At 36.0% G+C, this 21154-nt stretch overlaps 1 protein-coding gene across 1 annotated transcript in view; it reads right to left on the bottom strand.

The window, feature by feature from the left end:
* Positions 1-3255: 3255 nt before the first annotated feature.
* LOC107041655 (mucin-5AC) overlaps positions 3256-21154 on the bottom strand; it is a 100601-nt gene continuing 82702 nt past the window's right edge. The window contains exons 13-15 of the mRNA XM_015262296.2: positions 9151-10149; positions 5524-5775; positions 3256-4079 (exon numbers count right to left, since the gene is read on the bottom strand). Of these exons, the coding sequence (XP_015117782.1) occupies positions 4011-4079; positions 5524-5775; positions 9151-10149 (1320 nt within the window). The 3' untranslated portion in view covers positions 3256-4010. The remainder of the gene's footprint in view (positions 4080-5523; positions 5776-9150; positions 10150-21154) is intronic.

Here is a 21154-nt window from a genome sequence, read left to right as displayed (position 1 = left end):
AATAACTTTGGCGTGGATTGCAATACCTCAGATAAATCTGACCATATGGTCTGAACAAAAATTATGATTAGCCATAAACATGAAATGACCGAATAAATGTTGACCGCCAATTTCCATTTATACAGATAACCTACAATTTTCGAGTACTAGCCCAGTAATTTCTACACTGTTAAAAATTTTTAGCTGAAATTTTCAGTATACTTTTCGCAAATTTTTATCACATTTAATTTCCACTGAAATTTCAAGGAATTTCGTCATTAAAAATTCTAAATTTTGGGGAAAAATCAATCAGAACTGTAGATTTTAGTTCCATTATTCCCTGAAAATTAACAGAAATCCGAGAAATTCCGATAATCATATTCTTCAATTTTCAATTAGGGGAGGGTAGGGCAAAACGGACCACTGGCAGAAAATTGATAATTTTTATTTTTGCTTCCGAATGGAGCAAATTCGAAGCCATTTGAGGTTTGAGGTGAGTAGCAAATCCGATCAAATTGCGGTTCAACGACACTTGTCTATAAAATCCCTGTGACGGTTACGATCCAAAAAACTCACTTTTAATTGAACACGTTCAGTGTTCCTGATTTGAAGGAAGGAAAAAAAAAAAACAAAAATTACCAAATTTCTGTCAGTGGTCCGTTTCGCCCTTCCCTCCCCTATTTGAATATTCAGGGTATTTTGGCACTGAATATTCATGTTTCCATTGAAAATTCAAATAAGTTGAAGAATTCTCGTCTTTGTGTTTCTCAAAATTTTGTTATTTTATTGAATTTTCAGTGAAATCAGAAATTTCAGGACGTTCTTTCCCCTTAAATTGCATTCAGTGGCACTGTCCTGAAAATTACTCGTCAACTGTCCACGAAATTTCATTTTTTTCTATCAGTGTATCATTGAGAACGGGCCCATTGATAATAATTAATGAATAAACTACAAAATGATAATAATTCAATTCGATTGAAAATTTTTCCGAACGAACACTTGAAAAATTACCTAAAAATGACGGTCAATTTGCAACTATGTAGCCGATTTTTGGTCATTTCGGTTCATGTCTAACGCAGCTTTGTGTCAATTTGCATAGGGGAGGGGAGGGCAAAACGGACCCCTAGGGCAAAACAGACCACTGACAGGAAATTGGTAATTTTTGTTTTTTTTTCTTTCTTTCAAATCAGGAACACTGAATGTGTTGAATTAAAAGTGAGTTTCTTGGATCGTAACCGTCATAGAGGTTTTATAGACAAGAAGTGTCGTTGCACCGCAATTTGATCAGATTTTCTAATCACCTCAAACCACAAATGACTTTGAATTTTTGCTTTTGCGTCCGAATGGGTCAGTTATCAATTTTCTCTCAGGGGTCCGTTTTGCCCTACCCTCCGTCATTTTCGTCTGACCGAACCAAAAGAGAAAATGATGGTCATTGCACATCTCTAGCCAGGAATACTCGATACCATATTACACACTATTCAAATCAGAAAGAAACCGGAACAATTCCAACAACATTTTCTCAGTCAAACCCGGGAAATTCCACAGACATTTCTGCATTTGACGGTGTGATTTACCCCACCATGCATTTACCATTCTACCAATACAACTGAGAACGTCTCAATTCTGCCGGTCGATACCACAGCCGATTCCCTCGATCCTATCTCGAGGAGTCTCGCCAGGTCTCGAGCCAAAGCGCAAGGCACACCACAAGATAATGGTATCTGCTTAAGGATTCAGCCGATAAATTAAATATCGACGCCCCCGCTCCCCCTCTCACCACCGTCCATATATTTTTTGCCTTACATTCAGGTATATGGGGAGTCAAAGCTCAAGTTTTTCTCCTGTTCTTGGTGAGCCTCGCCTTTACAATGGAGGAATACACGAGTGTTCGGTGCATTCGACGACTGCCATTAGCCGTAATTATCTGCATAAAAAAAATATTTTCAGGTACGCGTGGGTGTTCCACCGACAATTTCTCTGGTGACTCCTTCGGACACCCTCGAGCTGAAGAAGAGCAGGGGAGGGGGCGAGGAAGAGGGGGGAAAGGAGGGAGGGAGGAAGAATCAGCTAAGAGGGCCCGCGTTAATTTATTTAAATTACCACCATCGCACGAATGGCATTTCACCGATTCGCCATTGTCAGTGGTTTTTGTTATTTATCGATTTCGCCTTTGCCACCGGGCCACTGCGATTTAAATAGCATTATTCCTCTTCTTTTTAAACTTTATTTCCACTTTAATATTATTTTTATCAAGTGATGTTTGTTCTCTGTTTAAAATTCTCTTATTGGCCTCTCTGTACTCTTGTTTTGCCTTCCATTCTCGATATCAGGACATGCCAACGGAACGCGAAGGACTGACCTTCGAGTGAGCTTTCATGGATGACACCGAATTATAAGGAAATTCTTGGATTTCTTTATTCTTTTGCGGTTTAAAACCCTTTGTGGGAAACAGGATATGAATGAAATGTGATTATCTCTGTATTCAATTCTGTAAAATAAAGCAAACAATTGTCATTCTGGGGGATTAAATGTATTGAAAGGGGAGATTAAACAAATAAATTTGAAAACTCATTTTTAAACGAACAAAATCTTTATTAAGAAAAATAGTTGCATTCTCTGACACCTTTTTTATGAAGTCACTAATTTTTTCTCTTTGTACTTAAACACACTCTCAAAAATTCCCTAATTCCTGTAATGATCGTTATTCTTGCTGCAGTTAGTGATTCATTCCCTAAACGAAGACAAAATTCTTATATTTCTTCGTGATTCGTAGTTTAAAATCCTTTGCGGGCAACAGGATATGAATAATATGATTATCTCTGTGTTCAATTCTCTAGAATGTAGCAAAAAATCGTGATTTTGGGGGATTAATGAGAGAGATTAAACAAATGAATTTGAAAAATCATTTTTTTAAACAAACAAAAATCCTTATTAAGAGAAATAATTACATTCTGTGCGACTCTTTTTTTATGAAGTGATTAATTCCTTCTCTTTGTACCTAAACACACTTTCAAACACTCTCTAATTCCTCTAATGGTCGTTATACTTGTCGCAGTTGGTGATTAATTCCCCAAAAGAAGACACGTAAAAAAACCATCACCGAAAAAAGTCGGGAAAAAAATAAACGAAGAGAAAGAATCAGTGGAACAAGTGTGTGCCTCGCAAGACACAACTGTGTCGTGAAAAAAAAATTATCCCACGCAGTCGTTGACAGCTGAGGGCGGATTTTTTTTCTCCTCTGGACAATTTTTATGTACATGGGAAATTTGACAATTCACTTTTATCTCCATTTATTTAAATTCTTTTATTTTACAAAACACAACGTACTCCCATAGATTAATTAATACATATACACAAGCGTAATTACTACTTCATCAAAGACCCCCGCGAGTACAATATACTGCACTAAATAAAATAAAATAATTAATAATAACAAAAAGAAATAATTACGTAACATAAAAGTTTCACTAATATCTGAGTTTACACCGGAGAAAATGAAGGTAAAAAATCGATAAAAATTCATACAATCGATGGATTTAAGAAAAACACAAGTAATTATACTAATCATAACGTTGCAAATGTTTCACGAGTACTCGAGCAATTATTGTATCATTAATGAATGACTGAATTACCCTAGAAACGTTTGCAAAGCGCTGTTCACCTCTCACTCCAGCCCTGCAATTAAATCCATGACAAATTGCTATTTTCTGCAGTGTGAATAATTACAAGAGGAGAATTGATTTGTATCACCATGAGGATACAAATATCCTCACAAATTCATCGGAAAATTCGCTAACGCCAATTCGTCACTTCCGGGATTAATGAAGAAAACCAATGTCTCCAGGAGGATGCATCATTTACAAGGAATTAAATACGAAAAAAAAATCATGTTTTGAGTTGAGATAATATCAGGATGATTCAAGGATCACGGGGAAGTACTATCGAACTGTTCGATCGAATGGAAATTAATTACATGACGAAAATGGTATTTTCGATTGATTCGTTTTTCCTTCCTGTGATTACGTCGACTAGCCAACGACCTCGGAGACTATTCGCGTGCCATTTCTCACTATCGATTGTAACTGTTGTGCTGCTCCCTATGAGAAGAAAAATTAACATTTAGGTTTATGAAAAATACAGTATTTGATGATTATGCACGGAGAGAAAAATCAATCATCGAAAAATGATTATGCAATCAACACACAGAGAAATGACGCATTTAAATTGAACAACTGGGAAATTGCTTCCGTCACAACATAGTCAATATATTTTTGCTAATGAATTGGTTATTTGATTCCGAATGAAATTTCTATGTCGATGTATTTTAAATTGAATTCAATGATTCATTGAATTACATTGACCCAACACTGGTCGCCAACATTGCCCCAACGCTGGCAGCTAACATTGCTCCAAGGTTGGTAGCCAAGATTGACCCAACGCTGGTAGCCAAGATTGACCCAACGCTGGTAGCCAACATTGCCCCATCGTTGACAGCCATCATTGATCCACCGTTGATAGCCAACATTGTCCCAACGTTGGGACCAGCTTCGCTTTACGCACTCGAATTTAACTTTACACACGTTTCTGAAATTTACGCATTCGTGCACAAAAGCAACCATTTTATCATAAAAAATTGGATGTGTTACACGTGCGTGCAAAAAAGTGGAACTGTACGCACAAGTAACTCAATAGTATATTGTGCACAGTGATCGGCATCAATCATTATTCCAGAAATATTAAGAGAATTATTTCCCGAAAATAACCGAATTCATTCGTTTATCATTGGAACTTAGAAAATGGTAAATAATTAAGAATTACAATTTTTTCAATAACTATTAAATAATAAACGTTAGGTAAAGGTTAGGTAAATAATTGGAAATTTTCTAAAAAATATTACAGATTATCAAATAATCGTCATTCTTCCGAATTCGATTATTAATTGGTAAAATCATTCGGAATTTAAATATTTAATTGTTGATTAATTTAATAATAGAAAGTTGTTCAGTTCTATTACTTGATTGAGTATTTATGAAATTAATGGTAATGATAATTTATGATTATGCCTATCTCTGATTGTGCATTAGGAGCGGAAAGTCAAGACTTTCCGCCTGAGATGCACATGAGATTTTTTAACACGCCTGCAAAGGAAATTTCGTATATTGCTCTTTGATGAGCGGGAGGAAAGTATGAACTTTCCATGCAGAGGTGTAAAAAATGTAATTTCCTAGGTAAAGAATGGTCAAATATTGTCGAAGAGGGATGACATACGCGAAGCAGAGGATAATCTGTCCTACATAATGTTTTGTGTAATCGAATTTTTTTCATAAAATACAACATTCTCCTCATAATTACCAAATTTAAGAATATTGAAATGAGTTGAATCAAGATAACTCATTTGATTAATCGTGCAATCATCTTGGTAATAAGATGGGTAGCTGAGGATCAACAAAATCGTATAAAAACATTTCTGTAAGAAATTTTCTCAACTGCAAAAACCTCTTTTGCACGATGGGAACAAAAAATATCCAACATTTCATTTACCGTAATTGCAGCACCAAGGAACTGACTAAAAACCCGCGTAGCCCCGATGGCAGCGTTCAGCATCTGATTCCTGAACCCCTCGGCTCCCTCGGCCCCTCCCTGTCCCCTTGGCCTGTCCGCCCCGAAATTAAAATTACTGAAAAGTGGAGATGGATAAGTAGAGCTTGGAGCCCAGTCTGGTGGTCTTGGCCTGCTGGTCGTAATTCTTCTCGGGGTCGTCTTGGGTGAGTGCGTCGTCGAGCCCCCCTTCGCCTGAAAATAGAAATAGCAACGACTCATCAATTTTCATTGCGATTGATTTACTTTTTCGAACTTCAACAACTAGTTTTCTTCACACTGAGAAAATATATATTTTTGCCAAATATCCATTTACTTCAGAGAAGTATTTATTTTTTCAATACTATATTTCTATATTTCTCTATATTTCTCCAGTCGAGTCATTCCCAGGCAATTCTCGTTAGGTTTCAATTATGACAATTATATTTTTCTAAAAACCGGTGGCCTGGCGTAGTGGTTAAGGCCGTTGCCTCACAACGGATAGGTTCCAGGTTCGATTCCTGGCCGGGGAGAATGGTGAGATCTAACCATTTTTAAAGTCTTGATCAATCGCCATATAGTCTCATCAGACTCGAAGCGATATAAAATAAGCATTAAAAAAAAAAAAATATATATATATTTTTCTAAAAGATGATCATGTTAGTTATGACAGCGAGTGAACATCCTCAATCATTATAAACATGAAGAATTTATTCGAAATTCTTCTTTCTAGAAAATGAGAAATTTAGGAAAAATGAATAATCATTGGAGGAGTTCATCCAAGGTTATGTGCAGCATAGTCATCGTCTAGAGCAACATGATTGTCATAATTGAAAGCTAATCAGACTCGCCTAGAAATGATTCAATGAGAGAAATACGATTTTGAAAAAAAAATGCTTTTCTCAATTACATGAATATTTGGCAAAAATATTTTTTTTCTCAATGCAATTCACCAACCAATGATTGAAAAAGTGGATTCAATTGTTGTTAAAAAATATGAATTGAGTTCCTAACAAGTGTTGGAATTGTAAGACTATTATTAATTTCTCTTGTTGATACGCTGAGAGAAAAAATTAGTTCTGCCGAAAAATTTGATGTTCCCCTGAAGCGATCTTTTGTTCTGTTGAATCACTTTACTTGTGGACGAACACTTTACCTAAGAGTGAAAATTAGGAAAAATTGAGAACATTCTGGTGATTACTCCCCCAATCAGAATTTCGGCCGATGGGAGGGAGGCATTTAATGTCGCGTGGTATAATCAGCACGATTTGAAATCAGTAAAATTTGGTGAAACCACAGCATATTGCTATGAAAATATAAACAAAATAAAATTAAAAACATGAAATGTCATGAAAACGACAATAGCGAATCAACCATTGAAATGACGGACATAAACGTCAAAATGAGTAGATTTAAGGACGATTTTTCCGAATTGAGTACAACTTTTTCAGCATTTTTTTCTGTAATTTTCTTTCGTTTTCCCAGATTAATTACAACTTTAACATTCTTAATTTTGAACTGCGGAAGTATAGGTTGTAACGTTGATATTAAATGCCACCCACCATAGGCCAAGATGCCTCTAGTTTCAAAATGAATTGGGTATTTCCCTCAAGCTCGCCTGCAAACAAATAAGTTTTGCAGGTTAAAAATCCCGAGCATTCGCGAGGGGGATTTTTCTACAAAACTTAACACTCTCATTTGTTTGCAACGAAGCTATCGGGAAATACCCGATTATTTTCAAGTTCTCGGGGTATTACTACTGGTTATTTCCCGAGAACGGTGCACGCCCAATCAAAATACAGTATTTGGTATCACATGAGGAGCAGGATGAAGTTTTATATCGAATATTGCACACTAGTTGTTGGATATGCAGCGATAGCTCTTCATTTGTTCTAAAAATTGTGACTTCAAATACTGCATTCTACCTGGCCGTGGTACATTCTCGAGGAATAATCCGACAAACAGCCCTCGAGCTCAAAAATTATCTAGTATTTCCCTTAAGCTTCCTGCAAGCAAACGATTGTGTCAAGTTTTCCAGGAAATTTTTTTAAATTTCCCTTTCAATCTGTTCACCTGCTTTTGTAAAACTTTTGTTTACAACAAAGCTATACTGACAACAAAAATCTAATATCTGAAACATACTGAAACATACACTGAGAGAAAAATGAACAAGTTTTCAAACAAGTCTTATTTGGGCCAACCGAATTGTTAGTTGAAAATTACCAAAAGAATAATTGTTTGGTTCGAATTTGAAAGTCTGAAAGATGAACAATTGCTCTGATTTCAACAACAACGAACTATTTGGCTCCAAAGGCGGATCATTCATACAAGACGGTGTCTTTTCAGGATAAATAGTATATTTCCCCACAAGTACTGAACAAAATTTTATGTCACGAAGCCTGAAACCGGCTGAATTAGACACGAGACGCGAAGCGTCGAGTGTGTAATCCAGCCGGTTTCAGGCATGAGTGACATAAAATATATTTTATAGAGGGAAGTTTATCAAGAAACTAGGGGGCTACGCCCCCTGCTTGTTCCACTCGCCAATCCCCATCATCCTTATTCTGACCCTTGAGACCCTTAATCTGACCCTCGTGATCCTCATTCTGAACCTCATTATACCCCTCGTGACCTTTAACCTGACCCATATGACCCTTATTCTAACCCTTGTGACCCTGATTCTGACCCTCGTGATCCTTATTCTGACCTTTGTGACCCTTACTCTAACGTAGCCCTTGTTCTGACCCTTGTGACCCTTATTCTGACCCTCGTGACTATTATTTTGATCCTTGTGACTATTAATTGTGGAGTCTTAATTTCGAGTACCAAATTTTCATCACCAGAAGTCGATCTGGATGTTTATAATGTAAAGAGATATTTTGTCCCTAAGTTACAAGATTGCTTGACAGACTATCATTATTATTATTTCATTTAAGAACTCATTTTTTGTCTGTGATTATTGAATAGCCGAAACGATAAACTAATCCCTCGCTTCATATAAAACGAACATTTGTCGGGAACAAAATACGTATGAGAGCATCGAATAACGAAGAAGTAGTGCTAGAAATTAAATTTCTTGCTTGAACAGAGACTAACTGTTTTTTCATCACGCTGTGCGAAAAAGTAACTTTTTAGGCACGCCTCGCGTGCCTAAAACGTCCCTTTTCCGCATATTGTGATGAAAAATATCGTTCGATACTCGTGGGAAAAGTGTTTTTTGGCTCGTGAGGGGCTCCCACGAGCTAAAAAACACTTTTCCGCACTCGTAACGGAATATACTATTTTGAAAGGTCTAAATCAATTTTTTTGCAATAAAAAATTCAGTTTCGGCGCACGGTTCTTATGTTTGGCATTAAAAAAAATCCTTTTTTGATAATTTTTAATGACGCTCTTCTTTTAACGTAAGTAAGACTTGTTTGAGAACTCTGATATTTTTCTCTCAGTGTAGAGTGAAAAAGTATTGAAAATTGAGTTTGCTCCACGATTACTTAACTTCTTCCGCAATTTTTCCCCAACCTTTTTCTCCGTATACAAGAACAGAACAGTCGTATCAAAAAATTGAATAAATAAAAGAAAAAACTCAAAACTTACCACAAAAGCCAACTGATCCCTGATATTATTAACAGGCGTAGCAGGTCTAATCCCCTGAGATTCCAGCAATTTCGCTAATAAGGCAGCCTCACTTGGCGGACTGGACCCAGGACTTGGCGTTTTCACCGTCGCCTGACCATTCAAAATCGACCTCAAGAAGCTCTCGTCGTCCTTCGACAACGCACCAGCTGACGTCGTAGGTTTGTTTTCGTTGTTTGCAGCATTGAGTAGCTGTAGTAAGAACTTGGCATCATCTTCAGGTGAAAATGTAGTAGATGGCACACGAGATGTTGTTGTACTTCTCGCAGTTGTCGAAGTCGTCGAAGTTGTCGTTGATTTCGGAGTGATCTGAACTGTCGTCTGAGGTCTTCTGACGATCGCAGGTCTCTGAGTGCTCAAAGGAGCGAAGATATTCCTTCCGAAGATCGCTTGAAGGAGGTTTGCTCCGAATCTGAATGGAGGCTGCGTTGGTGATGGTCTTGGCGGTGGTCTAGGTGATGGCCTTCGTGTTGTGTTGATTCTTTGAGTAGTTGTAGTTGTTGTTGCGGGACGAGGTGTCGTTGTTGTTGTGGTTGTTGTCGTTGTTGGGGGAGGTGTAGTAGTAGTTGTTGTTGTAGTTGTGGTTGTACTAGTTGTCTTCGTCGTAGGTGGATGCGTAGGGAACATCCAGGGAATCTGTGTTGACGTTAAATCAACTGTATTACCAATTTTCACAGATGATGTCGGCAAGGTTGGTAGAGGTGGTAGTGTCGCCGATACAGTGTATCCAGGACCCGTATGAGACGGAGTGACAAGGACCGTGGGTTTCCACGTCACTGGGTTACTAGTGGTAATGGGAACTACTTTTTTCGACGTCGACTGCAGCAGATCGATTATTATCGGCTGCGAGGTGCTTCCGGATGTTGGGTATGGATCCAGGGAGTTTGGTGCTGAGTTTGATGGCTGAATTGCTTTTGGTGAACGTGTGGGACCAGCATTGCCCAGTGCCAAGGATAATATCTGTGGAGAATATCAATTTCTAGGTTCCCATAAAAGTTATTTACTACGGGATCTTCAGTGCCGATGTTTTAATACAACATTCTCGTACTCAGGCAGCCGATAGTATTGTTAGTTTTAATCCGTACGTATCATTAGACCTTGATTGCAGACAAATATACAGGGTCACGTCTACACTTTGCTTGCAAATCGTAAGATGTAGAATAGAGAATCAGAAATTCAATGGTACAAGAATTATGAATTTACGATACTCGATTTCTGAGAAGTGAGCGTTAGAATTTTTCAATGGTTTAGCCAATAACGTCATGGTAGGCCACCGAAATGTCGTCATGATTGAAAATGGCAATGTTGTGATAAAGCTAAACTAAAAGAATTATGGAGTTATTTTATGATAATTGATTAAAAATCAGACGTTTTTAAAATCTACTATTTCGATGTTGGTGATGTTGGTTAACAGTGCGTTGGTCGAATGTGAGGAAAGAGGGGGGTTGTCGTCATCCATTGGATAAGGCGCACGTGAAGATTGGGTTAGGTTGACTCGAGTCATTTTGTGATTGGCCAAGCGTTCGACCACTCTTAAGACGTCATTAATCATTTCAAAGCGTTTGAAAGGCTCAACTTTTGACAATCAATTACTAATTACCGAGTAATATTTGTAGAGTTCATAAACGAAAAATTAATCATTTAAGGTCGAAAGTTAAGATAAAAAAATTGAAAAAAATTCATACAAGCTCTCTATTATAACGATATTTGCTGCGATTTTAGCAACATTATGCGCCATAGTTGGAGCAACATTATCATCACCGTTTCCAGTCATGGCGGCAGTCAATCACCACGTGATTGGTTGAATAATTGAAAAATTCTAACATTCGCGAGTTGAAATTTTATTATCGGGCTTTAATAATTTTTGTGCTATTGAATTCCTGATTTTCTCTTCCATATCCTCCTGAAATTTGTAAGCGAGATGCTGAAATCACCTTGCATTTATATTTCATCATAAATCGCTGGTGACAAGGTAATGTGAAACAAGTCTGGAAAATACCCAAAGGTGGCATCTCCTGAGAAGTACTGGGTTCGTAGAAAAATGTTAAAGGAATTTTTTAGTGGAATATTTGATGGCTCATGAAAAAGGATCTTTTGATGTTATTTCTCCTCAATTATTACATACTGTTCAAAACTCTTGCCTCCATTTCTTGATGAAGAAACTTTGAAATTCAAGCCAACTGTGTGAATTTCCACGCTCTGATTGGCAATAACTAACATAAAAACAATATTTTTCATGCCCAAGTATTAAATATGAATTCATAACCGTTAAATATGGAATGGAATATGAAATTTCTCTGTAATTTTATGATATGACGGGACGGGTTTGTCGTACTGAAATCCAGCGACCAAAAAATTTTTACATATTTCAAGAAAATTTTCCTTAAAAATCAGAGGAACATGTTACTCTCACTAATTTTTAGTTATGTAGTATAACTACTAGAATTCAGACGTACTTTCTCTTATTTTCAGTCCGGATTCGGGAATTCAGAACTTCTGGATTCTTGAAATAAAGACCGTGGGCTCCTTGAATCAAGAACATCTCAGTTCTGAAATAAATCTTTCCTGTTCCAAAATCAATCTACCCATGTTTATAAATCCTTTGTTACAGAAAGTATATGACCTCGAAAAGTGATACCTCGACTAAATTGACGTTGGGTTGACGTTCAATTGTTCCAAAAGTCTATGTCTTTCTAATATTCTCAGTTTGAAAATACAGAAGTTGTCAATTGAAGAACTAAACAGTTCTTAATTTAATAATAACAATTCTTTACACTTTGAGGTTTTTTTTTCATTGAATTTTTAGGAATTTTCTTCTGAGAGTATGCAACCAGTTTTTTGTTTAATTAAAATTCCACAATTTCGCGAAAAGACTTGTGTTTTCCTGAAGAATGGAGCGTGAATATTCAATTACATATCTAAAAATTTATGGACACTCTGAATTTCAAGTTTTTATCGTAGAATTCTGTTGATTATTTTCCCCATCACCCTTTCGACCAATAGAATTGCGGTACTCGAAGAGAATAATATCGACAATTTTCTCTCTTTTCGTTTCGCCCAATCGAAGCGCCATATTCGAGGTTACGTGACACCTTGACGTCGGTTTTATTTTGATAATTCATCAAACTACTAGTGAATTGTGCTCTCTGATTTTGACATTAAAATTTTTTTTTTTATCGTTATTTTACATCGTTTCGATCCGGTTAGGGTATAATACGATGATGAGCACGACTTTAAATGGTTAGATCGCACCATTCTACCCGGCCGGGATTTGAACTCGGAACCTTTCGCATGTGAGGCAACGAACTTACCCACTGCGCCAAGCCACTGGGCACATTTCAATTTATGAAAAAAGCTTGTGTAAAGTTATGTTGATTTGATTCAAAATAAAGAGTCATTGAAAATGAGTCGATTTGGCCAGACACGTGCGAAAAAACTCAACAGAAAACCTGAGCAAATTCACTAGAAAATTCTGTTGGAATTCTCTAAAAATTCTATGGGGATTCTATTAAAATTCTAGAGAATTCTCATTAAAATTCTATTTGTCTTTTGCGCAGATTCTATTAGATATTTGATAGAGAAAAGTCAATAGCTTCGGATTTCTGTTTGATTTTTTCACTTGAAATTTTTTCTATTAAAATTATTGGGCACGGATTTTCCAATTTTTTTTCGCTATATTTTGTTTTGTTTTGCATTACAGGACCCGAGTGAAAAAAACTATGGCAATTCATGCCCAAGTATTCTTATGGAGAAAATTCCAAGAGAATATTCACATTGAAAAATCGAAATCTATTGACTTTTTCCTATCAAATATCTCAAAGAATCAACGCAAAAACAAATAGAATGTTAACGAGAATTCCCTAGCATTTTAATAGAATCCCAATAGAATTTCTAGAGAAGTAACTAAGTTTTTCTATTGAATTTTTTTTGTACGTGGAATTCTTTACGAGAAAATGATAACAGGATTAACCATTTCTTTTTATTTCTGTGAGATGTTCGTGTTCGTGCCACGTGACCTCAATCACTGCACTTTGATTGGTCGAACCCGCAGGACGAAGGAAATTATCCTCCGAATACCCCAAAATTCATCGGATATTTCCCTCAAGTTTCCCTGCGTATCAGCGATCGGGATGAGTTTTGCAGCATAAAAATTATGAACGCGAAGCACGTGTCAAATACTGAAGTAACATTGTTATGAAGAATCAAAATGATCTCTGAATTTGTGCGAAATCTATGCAATCTTACCAAAGTGAACTAAAACCACCAACTGCCCGAGTCGAAATTCAAATCAGGCTGGAGTCCGAAACTGATCCGTAAAAACTGAACAAGGTCAGTTTTTGACAAGACCTTGTAACGCTGTTGAGGAGCCACATCTGCTCCGAAAGTGCGGATCCGAACTGTTCGACTGATCAGAATGCGATCAAGAAAGTCCCGACGGATCCAGATAGTTTCGTCAGTAACTGGCTGAATACTTATCGGAAACGCCTGATCAGAAAAGGCGGACCAGTATCGGATTTCTGTCTTACTTCTGATCAGCCAACCTGATCAAAATTTCCACTCGGCTGAATCGTCGCCGTACATCTAAAGGAGCGCAAGTGATATGTACAAACAAAGCAGTTACGCCCCTTTGGCTCTCCGACGACGACATATTTCTACTGATATTACCACTGATAAAAATAAATTCAATTAGTAAACCTGCTGACACCTTGATCCCTTTACTTATCCAACTCCACATAATGAGAAATCGTGTTACAAGAATCTTCCCCAATGATTAAAAATACATTTTTAAAAGCAGCCACCATGTAAATGAGACACCACGTGCTTATACCTCAACACAAGGCATAGTTGTACATAAAATACGACGCAGTAACTCGCGATAATGCACCAGGATAAACAAGTAGCCTTCAAGAACGACATTTGGATGACTATAAACGTTAGCCACAGCCAGTGGCAGAGTATTAAATTAAGAATGAATTTACACGTGAATTATACATCAGCGAAAAAATGAATGAAAAAAAACAACATGAAATGCTAGAGACAGTTTCTCATGAGAGATTTTGTAATTAGCTGGTCTGTTATATCCACTATATTCACTGGCTAAGCGTGTCATCAGGATCGCCTGGGGCTTCAACGCAAAAAAAACACGAGAGGATAAAAAAAACAACAACAACAAAAAGAACTCATTGAAAATAAAAGTCTCACAAAGGATCCCGAGGAGATCGGGATAACGTGCACCCACTGACGTCATCCTCGTTACCCACGTCCAATGCCAATGGCGCGTAAAACGTTAATTATTGTTGGCGATTCACCAGAGACGAGGCGATTCGCATAATTGCCCAGTGCACAACGAAAAAACTAGTGAGAAGGTGGAACGAGTGTAAAACATAAAAATAGTTGAGATGTAGAATTCACTCACTCGTGGGTGCACGCACGCGACCATACGTTTCTGGTAGAGAGACCGATCGACACGAAAATAGGGGAGAAAAAAAAATGCGTTGAGAATTGATGAAGCGCGGGAAAAAAAAGAATAGATGCCCGTGAGGCACGATTCAGAAGGTACAGGGAGGTCGAATCGCTTGGCAGGTGACCTCGGAGATCGTGCAATTTCTACAATCGTTTTGTGTTGGTTTATTCTGGTGAGGGGGGTTGTAGAGAATTTCCTGACTCGAGGCGGAGTGATAAAGTGGAATTGTAAATCACGGGTGATTGGTACAGATGTCGACTATCGATTGTCAATCGGTTTAATTAGGAGTGCGAAGATGAGGCGGTGGGGAGAGCTTGAAATTTCCGATGGATTCAGAAAAAAAATCCTTGTTTTGAGATTTCAATAATCTTCAATTGAGACTTTGGGAAGTATCAAGTTGACTTTCGAAAGGATCAAATAGAGATTTTTAAGTCTCAATTTGAAACTTGAAAATCTCCATTTGATGCTTCTGAAAGTCTCAAGTTGATAATTGCGAAAGTCCCAATTTGAGATTTGAAAATGTCGATTTTTGTCTTCTGAAGGTTTTAACTGTGACAAAAAGAGTTTCAAATCGAATAAGGATTTTTAAATAAATTCTCTATAATTTTATTTCTCAGTTTTTATTTCATAGAGAATTTTTTTTTAAATCCTTATGCGATTTGAAAATATTTCTCTCTTAGAAATCTGATTGTGCACTATATTCGTTCATTGGACATTACTGACTTGGCTTGGCTTTCTTCTTCATTTCCTTGCATTTTTAAAAAAATTTCTACTTCCCAGTAAGAACCAAATAAAACTTTTTTTTGGCGCAGTTTTTTAACACAAACATTTGTTTTTGTTTTTTTAGGGAGATTTCATTTTTTTTCAAAATAAGCAAGGAATTGTTTTTATATCTTTTTATGTAAATAACTGTTTTTATATCCTGCAATTTTTTTTTAATTTTCAATTCAATTTAATTCATTCATTTTTCACATGGTAAAACATCTCTTCAATTTAAAAACGAAGCGAAACAAACAATCCTGCTCCAGATTCATCATTTCCACCGACTTTTAATTATTTATTCAAGATTTTCCGACTTAATGTGTTTCTTTCATTCACTTCTTCTTTAATTTTCTATGGGGATTGAATTCTTTTGAGATGAATTCATTCCCTTTCAGAAACATCTGAACAAAATGTTTACGTGATAGAAGTTTTCATAAAAATATCTATATTTCTGTTTTTTTTTCGGAAGATATTACAAATTTTTTCGGAATAATTATGAAAAATGGCTTTCGTGTACTTCGCATCTCACCGTAACCTAATTTGCAGCATTTTTTCCCACGAAATTGAAAACATTCTCTGATATCACTCGAAAAAAATACATATTCTGTTTTCAATTTTAGCTATCTACGGACACTTAATTTTTGATCACTTAATTTTCTACGAATAACACAATAACAATTCTCAGATTCCGAATATGAGCTATCACTTCACAAACGATCTTTATCTCCCAGGTCCAGATATATAGATATGACCCAGGTAAATTTTACTTTGCGCACAAGCGATGAAATATGCTATTTGCTTCTAAATAGAAGCAATGAATAAATGGAATGCATCGACTCGCTGCCAAGTCGATGGTAGCTCGGTTGTCCTCATTATTCAAGTCATTCGACCCACAATCGAACAGTTGCTTAGTCGTTTCATAATGTTTTCGTAATTACAGTGAGCGAATCGACTGATCCTTGAGTCGATTATTACTCGATTGACTTCATACTATTCACTTATATGAAACGACTCAACAACTGGTCGATTGTGGGTCGATTGATGTGAATAATATGCGGGCAATCGAGTCACAATCGACTTTCTTCAAGTCGATCCTGGTCCGACTGTAAGGAGTCTTTCATAATCGACCACCCCATGAGTCGTTCAAGTTTTGATGCAATAAATTTTTGTCATTCGAAATTCACTAGCTATCGACTTCCTATGAAGTCGATCCATCTTCGATTCCATCAATAATCTGAGATCTGAATCGAACTACACTCGCATACGAATCGATATACTGATCAACTCCATTCTACAATCGACAGATCCGCCAGGGGCTGGCTAAAAGTTCTGGAAAGCCAATACACTACAGTAGTTTGTTACATGTTAAAAGCTATTTCAACCCTCCCTTATGTGGAGTGAATAGCACACCCCAGGCCTGTTCCCCACAATTTTCTTTTACCACCTCAACATTTCAGTAGCGAAGCGGTAAACCGGGCTAAGTCGAAACATGTGAATTAATTTTAATTTTTTAATTTTTAACGGAATTTATTGCAAGAAAATTACAAACAACAAAAAAAAAATTTCTTACAATAGGCCATCGCCCGAGGGCCTTCAGCCAAGTGTTTTCATAAGTACTTAATATACAGTAATAATTTGTTGAAACATGTGAATTTTACAGAAGAGCCGAAAAACGTATAGTGACTGTCTTTTTGTGAATTTAATCAAACTCAAGCATGGATTTCGTTCAATATCGAGAGGGATTTTAGCATGATAAGTTGCAAGTTCTGCAGACTATTTTTTAACAATTTTTATCGACTTAGCTCTCTTGATTTTCCTCTCCAACCTCGCCTCCAACCGAGTTATGTCGACTTAAACCGTTACTCAATAAACAAAATCGATTGAGAAATTATCAGGTGGATGGATTTAAATAATTTTCCTTTATTCTAAAGTCATAATAAAATTCTATAATCGGTAAAGTGGGAAAGCTAGAAATCCAATTCTTTAATTCAAACTACTCCGATTTAAGAAGAATATTAAGAATACCCATTGAATCCATACAAAACGAGCTGAGTCGACCTAGCACATTTTTAAATCATTTATTTCGAGTTATGTCTACTTGGCTCCACTGAAATGGTTTTTTTTCCAAAATTGCGACTTGACACGTTTTATTTCGTTTCGAAAAAGGCATTAAATATATTTTGAGGCTAAAATCATTTATGCGGCAGATCCTTCATACCCTCAAGAGTCGATTTCAGTGAAAAATTTATTTTCGAAAAAAAATGACAACCCGGTTTAGCGCTTCGCTACTGATTTATCAAAACACGAATCTCAAGTTGAATATTATTTTAACTTAATCGTCGGATCATTCCCTATTTAGTTACATTTTTTTTCCTTCTCCAGTCGCATTTTCTACGAGAAAAACAATTTGAACTTGAGTCGATAAAAATTTTCCTCCATATGAATTGAGTCTGTACTACTGCAGTAAATTTGATGCACTGCCGAGTTTTCCATCGAAAATTTACATGCTTTCCTAACCAACCACGCCCCATCATTCACGCTCAATTTCTCAACGTTCCGAGATACTTCCTTCGGTATTTATTATTCGAGTAGTACTAGAAGGATATAATTTGTTATGGATAATTCATCAATGTTTTGTTATTGCAATGCTTATCCACCGTTAATCCCTAGAGCGACAGGATTTTTTATTCACTTCTCCATACTTATTAATTATTCAAACAATACCAAATACTTATGTTGACAATTGATAAAGTGCTGCTATAAATTGCGAATGATAGTAACAAACATCAATCCTTCTGATTGAACAGGTGAGGAAAGAAGGGGGCGTTGTTAGGAAGCCGGAAAAGTTTCTGTTGCGAAATACCACGTGACGATTGATAAGTTCTCGATAAATTTAGATTTCACGATTTTGGGTGTGCAACAAAAATATAGGAAAAAATAATAATTATCCCAGAAACTACACCCCGAAAAATGGTTCTTCTGAATTGAATAGAAATCTTTATTTGAAATTGTTTACTTATTTCAAGACATAGGATTTAATTATCTTAAACAAACAATTCATTTATTTCGAATGAATAATTTTTTCAAATCGATTAAACAATTTATTCATTTCAAATAAATGATTTCTTATTTTATTTAAGAAAATCATATTTTCATGTATTTTTAAAAGAATTTCGAAAGTGTGTTTCAATAATATTCGTGTGCTATGTGGAAAAAGACCGTATGAACCTAATCCAGGAAACGTGAAATCTTTGATTTGATGCTTTGAGCTCTTCACGCACGAAAAAATTTGATAGAAAAACCTATCGAATTCGTTAGAAAATTCTATTGAATTTCTATTGAACTTTCGATTAGTTTTTGGCTGATTCTGTTGACATGTTCAATAGAAAAAGTCAACAGAATTCAATTTTTCTATATAACTTATTCTTTTCATATATTTTCTATAGAATTTGCTCGACTCAAATTTTCTAAGTTTTTTCACTCCATTTTTCTTTTCTTCTCATCAAGAAAATCAAACGAAAAAACTTACAAAATTTGAACTGAGGAAATTCTATAGAAAATATCTCAATAGAATAAGTTATGTAGAAAAATTGAATTCTATTGACTTTTTCTACTGAATATTTTCTATTGAACATTTCAATAGAATCGGCCAAAAACTAATAGAATTTGAATAGAATTTTCTAACGAATTCGATAGGTTTTTGTATTAAATTTGTTTGTCCATGTTTAGAATGATTCTGATCCAATTTTTGATTGATACGACTTTCTTTCACAATCGTCTCTCTGATAAACCATGGAACCAGAAATCCCCTCTGAAACCATGGAACAGAAATCCCCCCCCTCCCTTTCGCCATAAATGTCTTACGTGATGTATTGTATATGTACAGCCCCTAATAATTATTGCATGTTTTTCGTTTAATTTTTTTCGAGTTTATTACCACCTCAAAGCGATAATAAATTATTATACAAATAAATGTTTATTTAGTTCAACGAAAACCATTTTTTGATCCAAATGAAGCAATTTTCTTGATATAAGAAAACTGTTTATTTGATATGTGCAAGTAATTCATTTGGATCAAATGAAGATTTATTTATACAACAAAAATCCATCACTTAATATAAACAAAACTTTGAATAAAATTTTTTATTTAACTTGAACAAAAAACTGATTTGGTACTGTTTAAGTAAACTGATTTATTTGATTAAAATAAACTTCATTTTATTCGAATAAATCATTTTTCTGGGTGAAGTGAAATAAATTATCTTGCAGAGTATTTCACGGAATTTTCCTAGCTCTCCAGTGATTCCACCCCCACTATCGCACCATCATTTTTAAAGATATTCTTTACTGAAATGAGATTGAACTATTGATAGAATTCGCGACAGATAATCGATTAATGTTTCATTATTCCAATACCGATCTACCGTTAGTTTCCTAGACAAGCGGCAGTTCTTATTAATCTTTTTCATGTCATTGTATTTTCATAGAACAACATTCTTGCAGTTTGATCACCGATCCATGGGATTTGACTGAATCATTAATCTCCTTAATTTATGCTTCACTTTTATTCTGATCGTTTAAATAAACGCGTGGAGAGATCCAGCGTAATGTATGATACTGTCCGTAAACTTTGAATTAATTGAATTTAAGGAGTTGTCTGGCGTCTGGTGTTGATTTCGCGATGATGATTAGCAGTCGTGATAATGATGAGGGGAAGAAAAAGTGGGGAAGTTTAAATGCACGAGAGGAAATATGGTAGATCTGGTGATTGTTGAGACTTTACCACAATCGTCACTGCCTCACGTTGCGAAGGACGAAGACAAGGCCGCTGTCGACCGTTCACCGGTGACTAGTCGCATAAGACGCTAATAGCTGTGTTTATGGTTTTATGTCGGTGTCGGGCTGATTTCGAAAGAAGCCACGACCCCACAGTCAGACTCGTGCAGATTTCATATCACTATTGATCTTATGTTAGTAAGCCCACCACCTCCGATATCCGTGACTCAGAGTTTTATATAATTTTTTTTCTTCGCTCTGTTTCCAGGTACCAGTGAGTGCGTAGAGGACTGGAAATTGATTGGTAATAACCAGTCCGAAATGGCGGATGTGGGTTGCGTAAGATTGGGATTAATAATTTCTGGACATCAGATTCAGACCAATCGGGGGGCACAGAATCCATGGCTTTTCAACTAGGCGACATTTCAACTAACACTTTTTCAACTACCGATATTTCAACCACGACATTTTAACTGCTCAACCTTAAATACACATCAGTGAGATGAGATTCTTAGAAAATCTATCTTTAAATCTCTTAAAACGTCAACAATTCAAACAAAATATTTGTGCGGTTACGAATTCACACATCTATCTCCGTTATTTGGTGAAGAACTTGGAGAGGATAATCCTTATGAAATTATATTGCATCAATCTCCGAAGCATTTGAGAAGGGATAATCCACACGAAATACAATTTAATCAATTCAGTTACTCGGAAAACAGTAAAACGTTTACACGATGCCGTGATTGAGTGGGATTAATTTGACACTTACGCATTCAACTATTGTCACGTTGTAAATTATTGATCTCTTATAATTGTTGATAAAAAAAATAAATTGTATCTTTGTATGATATTAATCGATGTATTAGTTCAATAATTGAACTGAGTAGGATTACATTCTCTGTTAAAAAGTAAAGCATTAAAAAAAAATGAGAAATTTCAGCTAACTAAAAAAAAAGAAAT

This window comes from Diachasma alloeum, unplaced genomic scaffold (genome assembly GCF_001412515.2).
Source record: "Diachasma alloeum isolate Michigan unplaced genomic scaffold, Dall2.0 Dall_scaffold_00371, whole genome shotgun sequence".
NCBI classification, from domain to species: Eukaryota; Metazoa; Arthropoda; class Insecta; order Hymenoptera; family Braconidae; genus Diachasma; species Diachasma alloeum.
The sequence above is the reverse complement of the archived record's forward strand: the minus strand, read 5'-3'. Positions and strand labels throughout refer to the sequence as shown.